Source organism: Bos grunniens, chromosome 10 (genome assembly GCF_055505025.1).
Source record: "Bos grunniens cultivar Pamir isolate PY7600 chromosome 10, Bosgru_T2T1.0, whole genome shotgun sequence".
Classification (NCBI taxonomy): domain Eukaryota; kingdom Metazoa; phylum Chordata; class Mammalia; order Artiodactyla; family Bovidae; genus Bos; species Bos grunniens.
The window spans coordinates 10,691,603-10,712,403 of record NC_141174.1 but is presented as its reverse complement, the minus strand read 5'-3'; the positions used below and the strand labels follow the sequence as shown (position 1 = coordinate 10,712,403).

General features: G+C 44.4%; 1 protein-coding gene across 6 annotated transcripts in view; it reads right to left on the bottom strand.

Annotated features, from left to right (window-relative positions):
• Positions 1-20,801, bottom strand: part of STON2 (stonin 2) — a 184,652-nt gene that overhangs the window by 16,695 nt on the left and 147,156 nt on the right. For all 6 annotated transcript variants that reach the window (XM_086319352.1, XM_086319354.1, XM_086319350.1 and 3 more), the window contains one exon: positions 1,359-3,197. In XM_086319352.1, the coding sequence (XP_086175478.1) occupies positions 1,359-3,197 (1,839 nt within the window). The remainder of the gene's footprint in view (positions 1-1,358; positions 3,198-20,801) is intronic.

The window sequence follows — 20,801 nt, the reverse complement described above, 5'->3', positions numbered from 1 at the left end:
CATCTAGGGTAAAACACAGCCACTCCACACTCCCAACAGGAAAATGAAGACTCTAATTATGTTGTTAGGATTTAACAGGGAGAATGGAATAAAGAATATCTGCATAAGGGAAACTTTAACCAACAGTTTTCCCAAATATTTGTTGTTGTTGTTGGCCACAATACCCACTTTTGTTTATTAGAGATGAGAGGTGGTTTCAAGGACCATGGGTTTTATTGCCTGCCATTGGGATCGCCCAGACTTACTCTAAGAAATAAAACTATTAAAGCTGGTTTGCTCACTCCCGAGTTTTGTCATTCCACCAAATCTCACCGGATCCAAGAGGAAAGCCATTGCCTTTGGGCTCACCCAGGCAGACAAGCACCCCTGCTCACTTGTGTAGGCCAGCAAGGGCTGGTGAGCTGTCTCCTTTGATCAAACACTCCTTCCCTTACTTTTTGTCAGAGTTCCAGTCCTTCTGGACTTCATGTCCTGGCTGTCTTCAGTCTGACCAGAGGCCCCTTCTCTCTCTCCCTTTCTCTCTCTCTCAAAGTCGCTCAGTCGTGGACGAGTCTTTCAACCCCATGCACTGTCGTCCAGCCTTCTCCATCCGTGGCGTTCCCAGGCAAGAATACTCAAGTGGGTAGCCATTCCCCTCTCCAGGGGATCTTCCCAACCCAGGGATTGAACCCAGGTCTCCCCCATTGCAGGCAGACTTCTTTACCATCTGAGCCACCAGGGAAGCCCCCGGAGGCCCCTTCCCCATACCCAAATCCCAGCTCTAAGCTTGGGACATTATGATTGACGGGCCTTGCACAGGATTGCTGGAATCATAAATCCAACTCCCCGCCTACACTGTACACGATTGGCCATCACCTGGCCCTTTTACCTGCACCCAGGCAGGGAAACCTGGCGTGCAGCAGCCCGTGGGATGGCAAAGAGCTGGACATGACTCAGCAACTGAATAACAACAACAGGATGCAGATGTCTCTTCAAAACCCAGAAGCCTTCTAGGGTCTGAAAAAAAAAAAATAGCTTCCAACACCAGCTAAAATTTTGAGTCAGAAAACAAATTCATAAGCTGTCTTAGAAATGTGCTTGGCAACTCCGCTAAGAAGAATAACGCATTGTTTCAGGAAAGAAGTGTGAAGAAGGTAGGGGAATAAAAAGATGGAGTGACCTGGGTCATGCAGGTTTGTGACTTAACCTCACTCAAATAACTTGTGCTTCCTGGCCGTCCATTCCCCTGACCCTGCCCACTACCATTCCCCTCACATAGCACAAAACCAGCACTTTGCAGGGGAAGAGAAAGCGGGCACTTGGATCCCAGCTCTTTCGCCCTGTGTGGCAGCTCTCAAAGAAGATGGAACTCTGCCTACCTGAGTTTTTGTCGGGCAGTCGGTTTATCCTCCACACGATGGCATTGAAAGCGTGCTCGTACTTGGCAGTCCCCAGGGTGACTCTCATGACCGGCTCAGAGCCGGAAATGCTGGCTGAGCCAAAACTTGCCCCCCGGTTCACTTTGGCTTTCAGAGACTTCTCCCCCAGGACGCTTTCCCTGCGGAAGTTTTTCACCCACTCGCTGGGCACGGGGTAGCGGACCATCACATTCTCGCAGGGGACCTGGGTGAGGGGGTCCCAGTTGGAGGAGAAGCCCGCCGACATCCTCAGCCAGCTCTGCACCTCCACCTCCGCCCCGTGGATGCTCGCCGCCGTCCTGAGCGTGAAGGGCAAGGTCTTCTCAGCGAACACGGTCCGGAACCGCATGAGCTCGAAGCGGCAGGCGTCCAGAGGGTTGAAGAGGATGACGCGCGAGCCGCGGAACACGTCCTCATCCACGCAGCCGTGGAAGCGGCACTCGTGGAGCCGGATCCACTTGGTGGTAGTGGTGGGCACGATGTCCTGGCGGGACACCACCTCGTTCCCTTTGACCAGGACGTCGTTGAGACCCAGCCGGCACTCGGCCAGGCCCGAGAGGAAGCTCAGCACGTGGATCCGTGTCAGGACACGGTGCTGGAGGATCTGGTTGTCTCCCTTGCTCACGAGGCCAGAGAATTCATCTTGGACGTCCACCGTCATCTCCTCTTCCAGGTAGTTCAGGCCGACCGTGCTCAGCTCCGTTGACAACACCGGCAGCTCCATGAGGCGGTCCTGAACCGCACGGATGAAGCTCAGGAAGTCCTCGTAGTTGGTGGTGCCCAGCTTGATGACTTGCTCCCTCTCGGCCAAGTGGGCCACGGCGGGTTTAGGCTGGTACTTCTTCTTCTCCTTGTAGGTGACCCGGTCTATCCGCAAGCTGTGGATCCTACCATTCTCGTCGTAGTTTTGGAGCCGGGGTTCAGAAATCTCATGGTACATCTCCAGCTTGAACTCACGGAATGGCCTCTCCAGGCCCTGCTCGTAATACAGCTGCAGGTAACCACCGTCCGTCAGTTTGATGTAGATGGGTCCCCAGTGCCTAGAGGACATGATGTTCTTCTTCTCGGGGATCCTAAGCATCATGGGCCACCCATCCCTGGGTGGGGACTGCTCGGAGCCTGCTGGGTGGGCATCCAGTTCAGCCCAGGCGGCCGGGTCATCATCAGGGAGTGTCACACCACCCAAGTGGTCGGAATCCTCGATTTGGAGCCTCTTGAGTTTTTCCACAGCATCCGAGCGTGACTGGTTTCGGCTCGAGTCATCAAAACTGATGGCGTCCCGGTAGACGACAATGAGGGAATCTCTCTGGCTCTTGCCTAGGGTACTGGACACAGAACTGCTCTGGGCTCGCCTCTCCTGCTCCTCAAAGAAAGCCCGGAAAGGGTTGATGGGGGAGGGCTGTACATCCTGTAGCGTCTCATTCAGAAAAGGATTGGTGGCCCGCCACGGTGGAGCCTCTGGCACGGCAGGCGGACGGCTTACGGAGGACACGTCTAGCTTCTGAACTTTGGAGAAGTTCATCAAAGAGCTCTTGGGCCGTTCCCTCTTCTTAAATGACCCTGTTGAGTTGTAAGGTCCATCTGGGGTCACAGAGGCGAGAGGCAGTGTTTCTGGCTTCAGAGGAGACGTGATGGGGGACAAAGGGCCGCTGACTTCATTGTCATCAAAAGTGACCCAGCTGGGGAAACGCGCAGAGGTCACTGGTGTGGTGGGGTGCCCGTTCATGGCCGGGCTGCCGGCCTGCCAGCTGATGGCCTCCATCTCTACCTCTTCATCCTCCTGAAGAGAGGAGGAATTGTCTGAAAGGAAAAGGAGAACATGTGAGGGACTGCTGTTCAGGGCCTCTATGAGTATGGGGACGAGGGAGTTTTGCTAGAATTTTAGCTGGAATCCAGTAAATTCCTAAGCAGTTCATTACCTATCTCAAGTGTTTAGTCTGGCACAGCTCTTAACAGTTTTGTAGTAAGCACACCAGAGAAAGTAGAAGTCGCTCAGTCGTGTCTGACTCTTTGCAATGCCATAGACTATACAGTCCTTGGAATTCTCCAGGCCAGAATACTGGAGTGGGTAGCTTTTCCCTTCTCCAGCGGATCTTCCCAACCCAGGGATCGAACCCAGCTCTCCCACATTGCAGGTAGATTTTTTACTGTCTGAGCCACCACAGAAGCCCACTAGGGGGCCATACCTTAAATGCAGTAAGAATGCAAACGTCAATACAGAAGCACTGAGAGAACCCAGGTCCGTCACAATTTAACTCTTATACATTCTACTTTATTTTATAGAAGTTTCTGGAATAGGTTTCTTTTTTCTTTTTGACTCTAATGTATGTACTCTTAATTTTTAAAAATCAAAACCACCTCTTACATAAAATGATATAAAGCTGATCACATTGAACAAAACAAGCCATATGCTCTAAGTCATGATATGACTGTGAACAATGTAATTAGAGGGATTTTTACCCAAATGTGATCAATAAATACTAAAGACAAAATGCTAACATCCTTAATATGAAATAAGTTTCATATACAAGTGAATAAGAAAATATAAAAACTTGAAATAAAGGCAGAGGACAGATAGACAACCCAGGAAAGAGAAAGCAAAAATGTCTAATAACTACGTGGGAAATGTTCAGTTTCACTAGCAATAAGAAAAATGAAAATTAAATTCCCCCCAAATAAAGTGAAGATTTTCCAAGTTTTAGTATTTGATGAGGGTAAGGGTGCTATAATATAAACAGTAAATAGATCCTCAGTGGGACCATAAGTTGCTACAAATTCTCTGAAAATGGTTTGGCCGTTTGTATTAAGGGTCTTACAATGACTTAGTAATCTTACCCTAAGGAAATGAATCCAAACTGTGAACCAAGTTTGGGGTGAATGTTAGGAAACTGAGGCACACAGTGGAATAACACACAGCCATTAAAATGTTTACAAGTCCGTAGAAACATAAGAAAATGCTCCTGATATTAATCTCTTCTTTTTTCTCTAAAATATTTTTTCCATCTTGGGGTTTATTTTATAAAGGACAACAAAGACTATTATAAATAAAACTCCACTCTTGCAGAGCCTTCAAGGAAGGAGCTGCAAAGTTGAGTTTCAAGGCAGGAAAAATCCACACCTTTTCAGTAAAGACCCTGTGCATCTGCTGTGGTTGTGCAAAGGGAGAGGGGTGTGGGGCCTTTACAAAGCCAGGAGTGGATTCTGATGAAGGAATGTCCAGGAAAACAAATCAGTGTCTGGCACAGAGCCATTGCTCAGTAAAGGGTTGTTGACTGAATGAGTGAGAAAAGAAACTCTGCTCTGGAGCAGTTGTGTTCTCTCTGTCTCCTTAGAAATGTGTATCGGGATCTCCATCCCACCCACCGTCTCCACCTCCAGACATTTGGACTCAAAGAGAAATGAATATTCAAACAGTTGAGTTTTCTTACCATCCTGCTAAATCTTCATGAATATCATACCCAGCCACGCCAAATCAGCAGTGTGACATATAATTAGACACGTAATTACACATGGATGGGATGGCTACCTGTCATCCATCTTTCAAAGTATATTTATTCAAACAAATAGTGATTACCTCTACTGAAAGCATCAGTTTGAAAATGTAAGCTGAATACATGCGCGCACACACATACGTACCCACACTCACCCTAGAAATAAAATGAGCAAAAAGTATTTTCTGTATGTACAGCGTCACAAAAGAATTTCAAAGCATTTTAAAATTAAAGAGGAGGCTCTCCTTCAAATTAATGATTAGTGTAGTTTGTAGATGTATAAGTGATTTATTTTCTGGAAAATGAAGGGAAAAGAATCAGAAAACAATCAAGGTTTGTAGGACATATTTTACTACTACTACTACTACTACTATTGTTATCATTATTATTACAGTGAGGTGGTTGTAATGAGGGCTAAAGGGAACAATGTAGCCCTAAGTAAAATATAATCACTTCCTTGAAATAGTAACTGAACCTCCCTAGGGAAGGAGATGTATCACAAAATGTATCACTTTCTAATGAAGCAGCTCTATGGAGCTTTTGTGGACAGTATTTTCACTCAGACAGTCTGGTGCTGACTCACCCCTTGTACCAGGGATATCCTTTCTGCCTTGGAGCTCAGGACTACTCCCAAGCTTCACATGTACCCTAAGTCCTTTTTGCTTGGAGTGGATTCAGCCAAAGCTGTTTATTCTTGCTGCCAAAGGGTTCTCTTCTGTTGGGAATTTTGTCCCCAAAATAGCACTTACCATCCTCTCCCAAACTGAAAAAAAAAAAAAAAAGGAAAAAAAGGCCTTTGTCTCCACTGAAGATAATTTAACTTTCTTACAGTAAGTCTTAGAGTTTTAAGCCAAGTTACTTGAAATCACACCAAGTTCTAGACAGTTTTGAAGCATCAGACTCAGAATACAATTTAAATGAAGTTATCTTTAAATTTGGGGCTTCCCTGGTGGCTCAGACGGTAAAGAATTTGCCGACAACGCGGGAGACCCAGGTTTGATCCCTGAGTTGGGAAGATCCCCTGGAGAAGGAAATAGCAACCACTCCAGTATTCTTGCCTGGAGAATTTCATGGACAGAGGAGCCTGGTGAGCTACAGTCCATGGGGTCACAAAGAGTCAGACACAACTGAGCGACTAACACACACACATCTTCAAATCTGGAGGCAAACTTTTTAATTAGATCAATTTCTAGAGATTCTATATTCATTAAATAGTATCAAAAGACTGTTACAAAGCTACCTCTTCTTTGGCATCTTCATCTTCCATGATTACAAACTGTTTTAAAAATCCATCTTTGGGGATGGTGGTAGTGTAGTAGGTCAAATTTCTGAAAATGAGAATTTGGTTTTCTACAAAATCATTTATAAGGAAAAAATAATAAAAGCATTTTTCTAGATGAAAAACAAAATTGGTTCATAGTTCACAGAGGTGAACTATGGTGGTTCATATTTTCATATGAAAATAAAGCATTTCTTGAAGTGAACCTAAGGACTGCCAAATACTATTTTTAAAATTCTCCCCTATTAACACAGAGTTCTCTTCCCTGCTCGGGAAGATCCCCTGGAGAAGGGAACAGCTACCCACTCCAGTATTCTTACCTGGAGAATCCCATGGACAGAGAAGCCTGGAGGGTTACAGTCCATGGGGTCACAAAGAGTCGGATACGAATGAGTTAAAGAACACTTTCACTTTCTAAATATCCACTAATAGGAGACTGGTTATATCCACTGTTATATCCTTAAACTGGAATCCCATCAGTCATGATGACGCTGTTGATGATGTTAACTCACATGGAAGCTGATCATGATATCTATATTACTGAGTAAATAACAAGAGCCCACAATGTGGAGTCAGACTGCCTGGGTTTCAATTCCATATCCATATATAAGCCATATAGCTTATTAGCTATATGGCTTCGGGCAAGTTGTTTTAACTTCTGTGTCTCCACTTTCCCATCAATGAAACTAGAAAAATATTAAATCCCACCTAACAGCGTTGCTCGGAAAAATTAATCCAGATGTTAGAATTGTGTTTGGTAAACATTAAGTGTTCATTAGACATTGGCTGCTATACCTACTGTTGTTGCTGCTGCTAGAATGATATATGCTCATGATATAAAGTATATAAACACATTAAAAAGCTTTTTGATGTGAAAACAAATATGTGGGGTAAGAAGTGATTTTTGATATTCTAAATCTGTAGTCTTTTTGTCTTTCAAAAATGCTGTATTGCTTACAAAATAAAGAAATACCAAAAGGTCAAAATGTATCTTTATGCCTCCCACTAACTAACCTTAGAGAAAGAAAACCAAGAGCTTTGCTGTAGTCTGTGTTGATAAAGCCACAGTTAGATCTTTCCTAAGACACTTGTGACTGGTGTGGCTGGTATTGGAAACAATCGGGGGAAGGGAAAGTCTGGCAAATTTCTCCACTAAGAAACAAGCAAAATGAAATCTCTTCAGAACAACACTATCATCCACAATTCTGTTTTACTGACTTATTAAAATATAACCAAAATCCAGCTTCATTTTACTTACTCTCTTTTCCACTCGCTACCTCCAAATTACTTTTAGTATTATGAGTTGTTGGTGGTGGTTTAGTAGCCAAATCGTGTCCAACTCTTGTGACCCCATGGACTGTAGCCTTCCAGGCTCCTCTGTCCATTGGGATTCTCCAGGCAAGAACTGGAGTGGGTTGCCATTGCCTTCTCCACAGGTGTTATGAGTTGGGCTGCTGCTAAATAAAAGCCATGGATGAGGGTTAGGTTTTCATCCTACATCACAGGGATAATTTCCAGTACCTTTCCAGTAGTCATGTGTGGATGTGAGAGTTGGACTATAAAGAAAGCTGAGTGCCAAAGAATTCATGCTTTTGAACTGTGCTGTTGGAGAAGCCTCTTGAGAGTCCCTTGGACTGCAAGGAGATCTAACCAGTCTATCCTAAAGGAAATCAGTCCTGAATATTCATTGAAAGGACTGATGCTGAAGCTGAAACTCCAATATTTTGGCCACCTGATGTGAAGAACTGACTTATTGGAAAAGACCCTGATGCTGGAAAAGATTGACGGCAGGAGCAGAAGGGGACAATAGAGTATGAGATGGTTGGATGGCATCACCGACTCAATGGACATGAGTTTGAGTAAACTCCGGGAGTTGGTGATGGACAGGGAGGCCTGGTGTGCTGCAGTCCATGGGGTCGCAAAGAGTCAGACACGACTGAGCGACTGACCTGAAGTGAACTGAAGAGCTTCCTTAGTGCCTTTACCAATATAAACAAAAAAGAAATGGTGGGCCCTTTTGATGTTAGTCCACAATCGATTTTAAGTTCCCCAAAGATTAAATTAATTGATTACAATGGCAATCAAAACCACCAAACTGCAGAAAAAGTAAGCTCTGTGGGGGAAAAATGTAAGGTTATATAATATTTTTGAAAAAAGCAGATGAGACTTGCCATCTTCCTCCCCCATTTGTTAACCTAATTTATTAAATGCAATGACAAGTGCAAAACACTTATTGAGAGCTGTCCCTTGGAATTTATGAGCAGTGGCAAAAACAAACAGATTACTGCAGTAACAGTTACTGTTGCACAAGAGCATGTACTGCATGACCAGCCTTGGATTATCAGTGGGCACCTAAATATTTGTGTGTGTGTTCAGCTGCCAAGTCGTGTCTGACTCTTTGCAACCCCATGGACTGTGGCGTGCCAGGCCTCACTGTCCCTCACCATCTCCCAGAGTTTGCCCAAGTTCATGTCCATTAAATTGGTAACACCATCCAACCATCTCATCCTCTGTCACCCTCTTCTTCTGCCTTCAATCTTTCCCAGGATCAGAGTCTTTTCCAGTGAGTCAGCTGTTTGTATCAGGTGCCCAAAGTATTGGAGCTTCAGCTTCAGCATCAGTCCTTCCAATAGTATTCAGGGTTGACTTCCTTTAGGACTGACTGGTTTGATTTCCCTCCTGTCCAAGGGACTCTCAAGAGTCTTCTCCAGCACCAGAGTTCAAAAGCATCAATTCTAGCAAGAAGAGGAACATAGAATTTTCTGACTTGAAGGGATTTTAGAAATAAGAAAACCTGACTCCTTCATTTTGTTGAGAAAGCTGACACTCAGTGAGTTTAAGTCAACTGCCTAAAATGAAACTGAAAGTCAAGTCCTAATTTTAATATTCAGTAACTCTGGTATTGTCTTAACGCTTGTTCATTAAGTTAAAATCTGGTTAATTTACCTTTGAGATTGGCAAGAGTTATCTCGACACACAACTTTTTAGGAGCACTGTTCAGCGGGAGAAAAGAAGTTAAACAATGACTGACATTTCCAGAGGGAAGCCTTTCGGCATGAAGTCAGCCCCTGATATGTGAAGGTGTATGGGTGAGAGAAAGGAGTTATTCGTTTAAACCTTATCAGGGAAGCTTCTTAACTTGGATAAAATAAGCTTAGTCGTCGCAATACACTGATAAAAAGGGGAGTCAGAGGGTCTGAGTCTGTTTATCTGTCCTTAGCATTCTTAGCATTTATTGTCCTGGAGAGGGGATGTTTGGATGCTGGTCAGAGATATATCAAAGTGAAGAAGTGAGTTCATCAAACTACCACTTACCACCACTTGACAGAATCTCTATCACTTCACACTAGGTTCTGGTTTTTATTCAGTGAACTGAACTGAACTGAACTGAAGAGGGACTAAGAAGCAGTACTGAGCACCTTCCAATGACTGGTCCAGCTCACAGGCCAACTCCCTCCCTGCTTATCAAGATGGGCTAACATATTTCATCACTTTTTTTCCCTCATAAAAACAAGCATCAGACTTTAAGTTTGATGAATGGCCCAGGAACATCCCCAGTATTTTGGGTGTGCCTACCTAGTCTGTTGGAGAAGGTGCTATCACCCCACTCCAGTACTCTTGCCTGGAAAATCCCATGGATGGAGGAGCCTGGTAGGCTGCAGTCCATGGGGTTGCGAAGAGTCGGACATGACTCAGCGACTTCACTTCACCTAGTCTGTTCTAAATTTTTAAAATCTGGTTCTAAACATCTGGGCTTCCCAGGTGGCTCAGGGCTAAAGAATCCACCTGCCAATTAAGGAGCCACAGGAGATGAGGGTTCAATCCCCGGGACGAGAAGATCCCCAGAGGAGGCAAAGGCAGCCCACTCCAGTATTCTTGCCAGGATAATCCCATAAACAGAGGAGCCTAGAGCGCTACAGTCTACAGGGTTGCGAAGCATTGTACACGACTGACCACGCACGCACGCATGTCTAAACATTTCCTGGTTTTACCATTACCCATTTCCCCATGCATCTTCAACACTCAGCACTTTGGATCCGTGCTTTTGGCTTCTTCCTCTAACAACTAAACTTCCAACTCAACTGGCTCACCAGTTCTCTGCCTTAATGTGCCTCTCTGATGTCGGCTTCTCATGTTGTCTGAGACGAAGGCTCTAGTCTCCAACACCCACCTGGGCAGAGATCCCACTGTAACACCTTGCTGTTGTCTGAAGGGGCCAACTTCAGTTCCCCAGCAGAGGTCACAGGCAGGGGAGCAGGGCTAGATTCCAGTATCTACAGTAAACTGAAAAACTGGCAATCCATTTTACAAATTAGTCTCTTAACATTTTAAATATCAGGGCATCTCAGAGACTTAACTAGTGATGCTACCTGATGACCTAACCTAATCCGTGTTTTACTTATTTTTCCATTCCATAGTGAAAAAGCCTCCTGCATTTCTCTCCCATCTTAAACTGTTTTCAGAGCCCACCAAAGAGGAGCGAACTGAGAGGAGTTTCCAGGGTCTGAGCCCTTTTGGACAGTCTGTGAAGCTCTCTGCTTACTGACCCATCACAATCTTCCATGTGACAAAGTAGTGGAAAGGGCTCTTCTGGTTCAGGAGCTAAAAAGAAAAGGAGCAACGTCCTGGTGTTACTGTCAAGGAGACCATATAGGCGGGGCAAGAGAAACGAAGGTGTCCATCCTGACTCTGGTTTGAGCACAGTTCTGTCCTGCCAGTGCCAGGCCTGGGGACCTGGGACAGGACTACCTAGAGGGGCACTGGGCAAGTTCCCACACGCCTTCAGTGTGGTCAGGACGGATCGCTCATCAGGACTGCCTGCGTCGTTGCCATCGTGGGAGTCTCACCTGTGTGTGTCCCCACAGCCTCACACACGATTCACCTGGTCACCACGTGAAGACACACCCCAGTCACGAGCCAGGATGCTCATAAGCTCCAAGGGACCACTGAACCCACAACGGGGGCAATGGTGCAGTCAAGGTCCGGACTTCAGTGAAAAACTAGACATCCTAAAGCAGTGTTAAAAGGGACTGAACCCTGCTGTTACATTTGGTCAGAGATCTCAGTGTCTAACAGCCTCACCCCTCTTATACAAACAGGTAAAAACCAGGTGTCAGGTTTTGTAGGTTGCTCCCCCAATCCTGGAACTTCTTCTGATGAAGGTAATGACACACCTCACCACATTTACCATGTCTTACTGCAACACTGAGAAATGGAGAAGGTCCAGATCTGTGAAGAATTAGGGAGCACCCAAAGAAAGCTGAGCGCCAAAGAATTGATGCTTTTGAACTGTGGTGTTGGAGAAGACTCTTGAGAGTCCCTTGGACTGCAAGGAGATCCAACCAGTCCATCCTAAAGGAGATCAGTCCTGGGTGTTCATTGGAAGGACTGATGTTGAAGCTGAAACTCCAATATTTTGGCCACCTGATGTGAAGAGCTGACTCATTCGAAAAGACCCTGATGCTGGGAAAGATTGGGGGCAGGAGGAGAAGGGGACGACAGAGGATGAGATGGTTGGATGGTATCACCGACTCCTATATGCAGTAAGTCACTTCTTTTCAACTGAATTTGGAATAGTTTGATTTCATTTCAGTACTTGTCCAGCTCCCTTTTAGTCAGCAAGATCAAAGGAGACATTCTTACAGACTGGTGGTAGGTGCGACTTATAAACTGTAAGTTCAGTTCAGTTCAGTCGCTCAGTCATGTCCGACTCTTTGCAACCCCATGAATCGCAGCACTCCGGGCCTCCCTGTCTATCAACAACTCCCGGAATTCACCCAGACTCTCGTCCATCGAGTCAGTGATGCCATCCAGCCATCTCATCCTCTGTCATCCCCTTCTCCTCCTGCCCCCAATCCCTCCCAGCATCAGAGTCTTTTCTTCTTGCATGCGAAGAGTCAACTCTTCGCATGAGGTGGCCAAAGTACTGGAGTTTCAGCTTTAGCATCATTCCTTCCAAAGAAATCCCAGGGCTGATCTCCTTCAGAATGGACTGGTTGGATCTCCATGCAGTCCAAGGGACTCTCAAGAGTCTTCTCCAACACCACAGTTCAAAAGCATCAATTCTTCGGCACTCAACCTTCTTCACAATCCAACTCTCACATCCATACATGACCACAGGAAAAACCATAGCCTTGACTAGACGGACCTTTGTTGGCAAAGTAATGTCTCTGCTTTTGAACATGCTATCTAGGTTGGTCATAACTTTCCTTCCAAGGAGTAAGCATCTTTTAATTTCATGGCTGCAATCACCATCTGCAGTGATTTTGGAGCCCAGAAAAATAAAGTCTGACACTGTTTCCATTGTTTCCCCATCTATTTCCCATGAAGTGATGGGACCGGATGCCATGATCTTCATTTTCTGAATGTTGAGCTTTAAGCCAACTTTTCACTCTCCACTTTCACTTTCATCAAGAGGCTTTTGAGTTCCTCTTCACTTTCTGCCATAAGGGTGGTGTCATCTGCATATCTGAGCCTATTGATATTTCTCCCGGCAATCTTGATTCCAGCTTGTGTTTCTTCTAGTCCAGCATTTCTCATGATGTACTCTGCATATAAGTTAAATAAGCAGGCTGACAATATATAGCCTTGACATACTTCTTTTCCTATTTGGAAGCAGTCTGTTGTTCCATGTCCAGTTCTAACTGTTGCTTCCTGACCTGCATACAGATTTCTCAAGAGAGAGATCAGGTGGTCTGGTACTCCCATCTCTTTCAGAATTCTCCACAGTTTATTGTGATCCACACAGTCAAAGGCTTTGGCGTAGTCAATAAAGCAGAGATAGATGTTTTTCTGGAACTCTCTTGCTTTTTCCATGATCCAGCGGTTGTTGGCAATTTGATCTCTGGTTCCTCTGCCTTTTCTAAAACCAGCTTGAATATCAAGAAGTTCACGGTTCACATATTGCTGAAGCCTGGCTTGGAGAATTTTGAGCTTTACTTTACTAGTGTGTGAGATGAGTGCAATTGTGTGGTAGTTTGAGCTGTAAACATAAGTTAAAACGGTGGTTTAGCCACTACGTCGTGTCTGACTGGTGTGACCCCATGAACTGTAGCCCTCCAGGCTCCTCTGTCCATGGGGTTCTCCCAGCAAGAATAGTGGAATGGGTTGCCATTTCCTTCTCCGGGACATCTTCCTGACCCAGGGATTGAACCTGGGTCTCCTGCATTGCAGGCAGTTTCTTTACTGAGCTACCAGGAAAGCTCCTAAATTAAAATAATCTGTTAGAAAAACAACAAACAACTAATTCCTACCATGCCAATAGATTTATTCTAGCAGGTAGAGATCTATTTGTACTCTCGGACCTGTCAAGCTTTTTGGAAGACCTCAAAGGCAAATGGAGTGTAAAGCTCCTCCAGATGATTTGCACCCACACTCAGCGTTTTTCCTGGCTGGCCCCAGTACCCTCTTCATCCAGCATATGAACAGCAGGGTCCCCTGGGTGGACACAAGGTCTATAATAGAAAACATAGCTTCAGGGTGGTTTATACTAATGCTGCCTTGAGTTCCTGGCCCCATGCTCATCCTCACCACTTAATCTGTGACCCTGCAGAGAAGGTAAAGGACTTTGATGTCAGACTGACATGGCCTTGCTTTGGAAAATTGCAATATTGGGCATGTTACTGAACCTTCTCTAAGCCTCATGTTTATCAACTCTTCAAGGGAATTAACAGTACCCACTTTGTAGTGTTGTGAGGGTAAATGAGATCAATTAAGGACAGTGAATTTAACTAGTCCACAGCACAATAAATGTTAGCAATCATGATAAAAATATGTAAATATTATCATTATTTCAGAGTCCTTAAGCAAAAAAAGGAGTGAGTTGGGGGGGAAGCAGGGAGAAACAACTGCCTTGGAAGTTTTATCACTATCAAAGGAAAGGGGGGAGTGGAGAAAAAAAGAAGAATGTTTGTCTCGGGCTACAATTCCATGAATCTGAATCTTCCCACAATTATTGCAAAGGCTTAGGAATTACAAGAGATGTGAGAGTCTGCATTCACAAAGCCACCTTGATTATCACAAAACAGCGCTAGAATCAGCTACATAAGGGAAGTGCGAAGTCATGAGTGCACTTTGCTCAAGACAGGACACAAAACTTCCTATTAACCCTCTAGTACTAAGAATTGCCTTTGCAATTGCAGGCTGAGTCTAAGATGTTTTAGTGTTCCAGGGCAGCAGGCCCCAGAGAGGAGGAGTGCACCCAAGTATGTACACAGAATGAGCCACTTGGACATGAGAAGAAAAATACCAGAACTTCTGTTTTTGTTGACTTTTTAACCCATCCTTTAAACATTTCTATTTTTTTGTTTATATTAGAAAACATATACTAAAAATATCTAGTATGTTTGTAATTTAGAAATACATTTATAATATAGTATATTTATAAATATACAAATATTAGAGGTTCATGATCAAACCTTTGGAGAGACATGACCAAACATTTAGAGAAGGCTGGATCAGTGCACTAGGCATATTTTAAATACTTATCATGGGTGCACACACACACACACACACACACACACACAGATACCACCTCTTCCCTGTCTCCGTCAGAGTGGGCTACTGTAATCAGAAATATGGTCTTGGTTGTCAGTCAAAAGGGAAAGGTACTTTGGCAAATAAGAAGGATGTATTACTCTCTGAAGCTCTCCTTTTGTTTGGGCAATAATTGAATCGTAGATGCTCCAGCTCCCTGGTGGTGCTAGCAACCTATATCTTAGCCTTTTCACGTTGCATAGAACCCAGTTAAGCTTGACTTGATCATCACCCACCTTGCTCTCTAGGAAGTTTTAAAACCAGTCTTCCACCTCTTCAAAATGATAAAACTCATCTAAACAAATAACTGTTGGACTTGCTGCCAGGGCAACAAGTTCAACCTCACTATCACAATACTGGTCTTTTGATGTCTCTCTCTTGGCTATACACTTAGTGCCCAATAAACATATAGCAATGCTAGAAAGAGGGGCTGTCTCAAAAGACACTGAATAGCCAAAGCAATCTTGAGAAAGAAGAATGGAGCTGGAGGAATCAATCCTCCAGACTTAAGACTGTACTGCAAAGCCACCATCATCAAGACAGTTCAGTACTAGAACAAAAACAGAAATAAAATGTAGGGTAAGGGAGTTAGAGAAGGCGAGGTTCAGACAAAGAACAAGACGAGCACTTTACGGGAACAGATCCCCTTTAATGAGGCGAGAATGCGCAGCAGTCAGATTAGTGAGCTGCTGCACTAACCCAAGAAAAGAGTAAGTATATATAGGCATGTATGTGGAAAGCTACTGTCTTAAGGGGGCCTGTTCTTCTCCAAGGTTGTTCAGAGTAGTTATCTCTTAAACGGCTGGGGCAAGGAATTTTGGAGATCGGCCAGAGGCTGGACTGTGGGAGCTGGGCGTAATCAGCCTTAATGTCCAATTTTTTTTTTCGGTTGAGAGAGTTCTTTGTTTTGCATAGAATGGTGAGGAGGACCTGGAGGGGAGTTTTAACTCCAGGCTATTTTGAGCCATGTAACTTTCCTTCTTATAAACCAATGGAACAAGATGGAAAGTCCAGAGATAAACCATACACTTATGTGTACCTTATTTTTGACAAAGGAGGCAAGGATATACAATGGGGCAAAGATAGCCTCTGCAATAAATGCTGCTGGGAAAACTGGACAGCTATGTGTAAAAGAATGAAATTAGAACACTTCTAAACACCACACACAAAGATAAACTCAAAATTGATTAAAGACCTAAATGTAAGACCAGAAACTATAAAACTTTTGGAGGAAATCATAGGCAGAACACACTATGACATAAATCACAGCAAGATCCTCTATGACCCACCTCCTAGAGCAATGGAAACAAAAATAAACAAGTGGGACCTAATTAAACTTAAGAGCTATTGCACAGCAAAGGAAACTATAAACAAGGTGAAAAGACAATCCTCAGAATGAGCGAAAATAATAGCAAATGAAACAACAGAAAAGGATTAATTTCTAAAATATACAAGAGCTCACACAAGTCAATACCAGAAAAATAAAACTCAATCAAAAAGTGGGAAGAAGACCTAAACAGACATTTTTCCAAAGAAGACAAACAGATGGCCAATAAACACATGAAAAGATGCTCAACAGCACTCATTATTAGAGAAATGCAAATCAAAACTACAATATTACCTCACACCAGTCCGATTGGCCACCATCAAAAAAATCTACAAACAATAAACGCTGGAGAGGGTGTGGAGAAGGGAATGCTCTTGCACTGTTGGTGGGAATGTAAATTGATACAGCCACTATGGAAGACGGCAAGGAGATTCCTTAAAAACTAAGACTAAAACCACCATATGACCCAGCAATCCCACTACTAAGCATAAACCCTGAGGAAACCAAAATTGAAAAAGACACGTGTACACCAGTGTTCACTGCAGCTCTGTTTACAACAGCTAGAACATGGAGGCGACCTAGGTGTCCACTGACAGATGAACGGATAAGGAAGCTGTGGTACGTATATACAATGCAATATAACTCAGCCATAAAAAGGAATGCATTTGAGTCAGTTCTAATGAGGTGGACGAACCTAGAGCCTCTTATACTGAGTGAAGTAAATCAGAAAGAGAAAAACAAATATTGTATTCAGTTCAGTTGCTCAGTCTGACTCTTTGCGACCCCATGGACTGCAGTACGCCAGGCCTCTCTGTCCATCACCAACTCCTGGAGTTTACTCAAACTCATGTCCATTGAGTCGGTAATGCCATCCAACCATCTCATCCTCTGTCATCCCCTTCTCCTCCCACCTTCAATCTTTCTCAGCATCAGGGTCTTTTCAAATGAGTCAGTTCTTTGCATCAGGTGGCTGAAGTATTGGAGTTTCAGCTTCAACATCAGTCCTTCCAATGAATATTCAGGACTGATCTCCTTTAGGATGGACTGGTTGGATCTCCTTGCAGTCCAAGGGACTCTCAAGAGTCTTCTCCAACACCACAGTTCAAAAGCATCCATTCTTCGATGCTCAGCTTTCTGTATATCCAACTCTCACATCCATACATGACTACTGGAAAACCCATAGCTTTGACTAGATGGACTTTGTTGGCAAAGAAATGTCTCTGCTTTTTAGTATGTTGTCTAGGTTAGTCATAGCTTTTCTTCCAAGGAGCAAAGAAAGAAAAGAAAGATAGCACTAAGTCATCTCTGACTCTTGCAACCCTATGGACTGTAGCCTGCCAGGCTCCTCTGTCCACAGGATTCTCCAGGCAAGAATACTGGAATGCATTGCCATTTCCTTTTCCAGGGGATCTTCCTGGTCCAGGAATTGAACCTTGGTCTCCAGCACTGCAGGCAGCTTCTTTACCAACTGAGCTACATGGCAAGCGTCTTTTAAATTCATGGCTGCAGTCACTATCTGCAGTGATTTTGGAGCCCCCAAAATAAAGTCTCTCCCTGTTTCCATTGTCTCCCCAACTATTTGCCATGAAGTTATGGGACCTAGAGCTACCAGGGAAGCCGCAAATACTGTATATTAACACATATATATGGAATCTAGGAAAATGCTACTGATGAAGGTATTTGCAGGGCAACAATGAAGACAGAGACATAGAGAATAGACTTATGGACACAGGGGCTGGGGAAGAAGGCTAGTGTGGGATGTATGAAGAGGTAACGTGGAAACATACATGACCATATGTAAAATAGACAGCCAGTGGGAATTTGCTGTATGACCCAGGGAACTCAAACCAGGGCTCTGAAACAACCTAGAGGGGTGGGTTGGGAAAGGAGGTGCGAGGGAGGTTCAAGAGGTAGGGGACTTCCCTATGGCTGACTCATGTTGATGTTTGGCAGAAACCAACACAATCAGATCAGATCAGATCAGATCAGTCACTCAGTTGCGTCTGACTCTCTGCGACCCCATGAATCGCAGCACGCCAGGCCTCCCTGTCCATCACCAACTCCCAGAGTTCACTCAGACTCAACGTCCATCGAGTCAGTGATGCCATCCAGCCATCTCATCCTCTGTCGTTCCCTTCTCCTCCTGCCCCCAATCCCTCCCAGCATCAGAGTCTTTTCCAATGAGTCAACTCTTCACATGAGGTGGCCAAAGTATTGGAGTTTCAGCTGCAGCATCATTCCTTCCAAAGAACACCCAGGGCTGATCTCCTTCAGAATGGACTGGTTGGATCTCCTTGTAGTCCAAGGGACTCTCAAGAGTCTTCTCCAACACCACAGTTCAAAAGCATCGATTCTTCAGCGCTCAGCCTTCTTCACAGTCCAACTCTCACATCCATACATGACCACAGGAAAAACCACAGCCTTGACTAGACGAACCTTTGTTGGCAAAGTGATGTCTCTGCTTTTGAACATGCTATCTAGGTTGGTCATAACTTTCCTTCCAAGGAGTAAGCGTCTTTTAATTTCTGTAAAGCAATTATCCTTCGATTAAAAATAAATAAATTTTTAAAAAAGATTAATAAGAGGGGCTGTCTGTGAGATCCTGACCTATGCCAAAGTCACCACTAGCTTTATAGAAAATGTCTTTGAATTAATGCTTTAAATCTCTTATTGTTCAAACAACAGGTTGACACTATGGTTTTCAATGAAGTTTTAGAGGAAAAGTCAATCCCCATGGTTCAGAGGGGAAGAACAAAGTCAATATAGTGAGCAATATACAGGGAAGGAACATTGTATTGTTACCTGTCCCCGGCATCCCTCCCCTGATACTTGGGGTAACAACATCGCAGATGAACTTCTCTCCTCTCATGCAGGTCTTCCTGGAGTATCAGTCAAGGTACTCCACCCAGGATGCATATGACCCAGGTAAAGTCAGAGTCTTGTTGGAAATTTTGAATGGACTAACTCAAGTGCAGGAAAATGGTGGGGGCTGTTATTCAGATGGACGCACCCTGAAGAGTCTACACGGAGGTCCTGACCATCTGTTGTTGTTGTTCAGTCGCCTGGTCATGTCTGACTCTTCCTGACCCCGTGGACTGCAGCACGCAGGCTTCCCTGTCCTTCACTCTCTCCTGGAGTTTGTTCAAACTCATGCCCACTGAGTCGATGATGTCATCCAACCATCTCATCCTCTGTCGTCCCCTTCTCCTTCCACCTTCAATCTTTTCCAGCATCAGGGTCTTTTACAATAGTTGGCTCTTTGCATCCAGTGGCCAAAATATTGGAGCTTCAGCATCAGTCTTTCCAACGAGTATTTGAGATTGATTTCCTTTAGGATTGAGTGGTTTGATCTCCTTGCTGTCCAAGGACTAAGCTGCCCATCTGTGGGAGACAGCAAAAATGGCCACAGAATCTTTTCTCTACCCATGCTCTCAGGCAGCCCCCGCCCCACTGACTTTGAGACAGAGTACACAACTTGTTTTATTCTAGATCAAATACCTTGCTAGCAGAGAACTCAAAAGTGCAGTGAGCTATGACTTGTCGTCTTCTGCTCTACTTGGAACCCACAGATCATCATTCGAATGAGGCTGCAGGTGGATGAGTGGCCAGGTGAAGAAGTTACCCAAGTCAACCAGGCAACTGACTACAGACGCATGCGTGACCCCCTAAGGAGATGAGTCAACTCTGCTTAGACAGAGAACTGCTCAAGCTTGCCCAGATTGCCAAGTTGCAGAATCTTGAGCTAATCTTGAACAAACGGCTGTTTTGCGGGGAGGCACTAATTTTCAGGGTGCTTTGTAACACAGTAAAAGCTAACACAGCAACTTCCAGGATTTGAGTTTTTAGCATTTCTTCTGATTCTGTAAACAACTATATCCTTAAAATAAATTCCTTTCCTTTAAAGGTAGTCAAGTTGGCTGCTGCTGCTTGCAGTCCAAGCTCCTTAGCCGCCAGGAGGAAGAAAGGTGAAAAGATCTTTGTTGGAAACATGGGCGGATATAAATTCCTAGAATCTTCCAAATGTGTCTGGCTATTGAGCAAAAGTGTTTCCATTTATTGCTTCTATCTCCTTACTCTTTCTGCAAGGAAGTAGGACAGTACTCTTCTTGTTTAAATAATACAAGACACATACCTTCAAACTCTGCAAGTTTGGAGGAAAGGAGTTTCAAAGGCTCTTATCCCTAAAATTGTCATCTTTGGCCCTGGTCACACACAGGTGGAGGATAGATCCTGACTGCCCTGTCCCGTGGTCAAGAGTATGGACTCTGGCTCTAGGCTGGCTCCTATCCTAGCTCTGTGACCTTGGACAAGAGCACTAGTTACTACTTAGTGCAGCATGACAAATTCACAAAGCCTCAGTACCCTCAACTGAAAACGGAGGTCATAATAGTACTGACCTCTTAAATTGCGGTGAGGACTGAGTTAATGTATTTAAAGTTTGCATAGCAAATATTATATAAGTATTAGGAGGATTATTATCACAATACTCCTTAGGGTCCCAGTACCCTTGGGAAAGATTTTGAAAAGAGACACTTGGCACTGCGGGATCTTTGATAAAGCCCCACCACAGAAGGGTTTTCTTCTAGCCCTGGCTCTGCCACAAACCCCCGGTGGTCTTAGGCAAGTCTCTCGGTGCCATTTCCCCCTCTAACGTGGATAAATATAATCCCTCTTCTGGGTTGGAAGCAAACATGAAATAACACATGGGAACAGGCTTCTACACACCCAAAAATGCTCGACCCTGTTTGGGAAGGCCTGTGATTGCTTTTCAG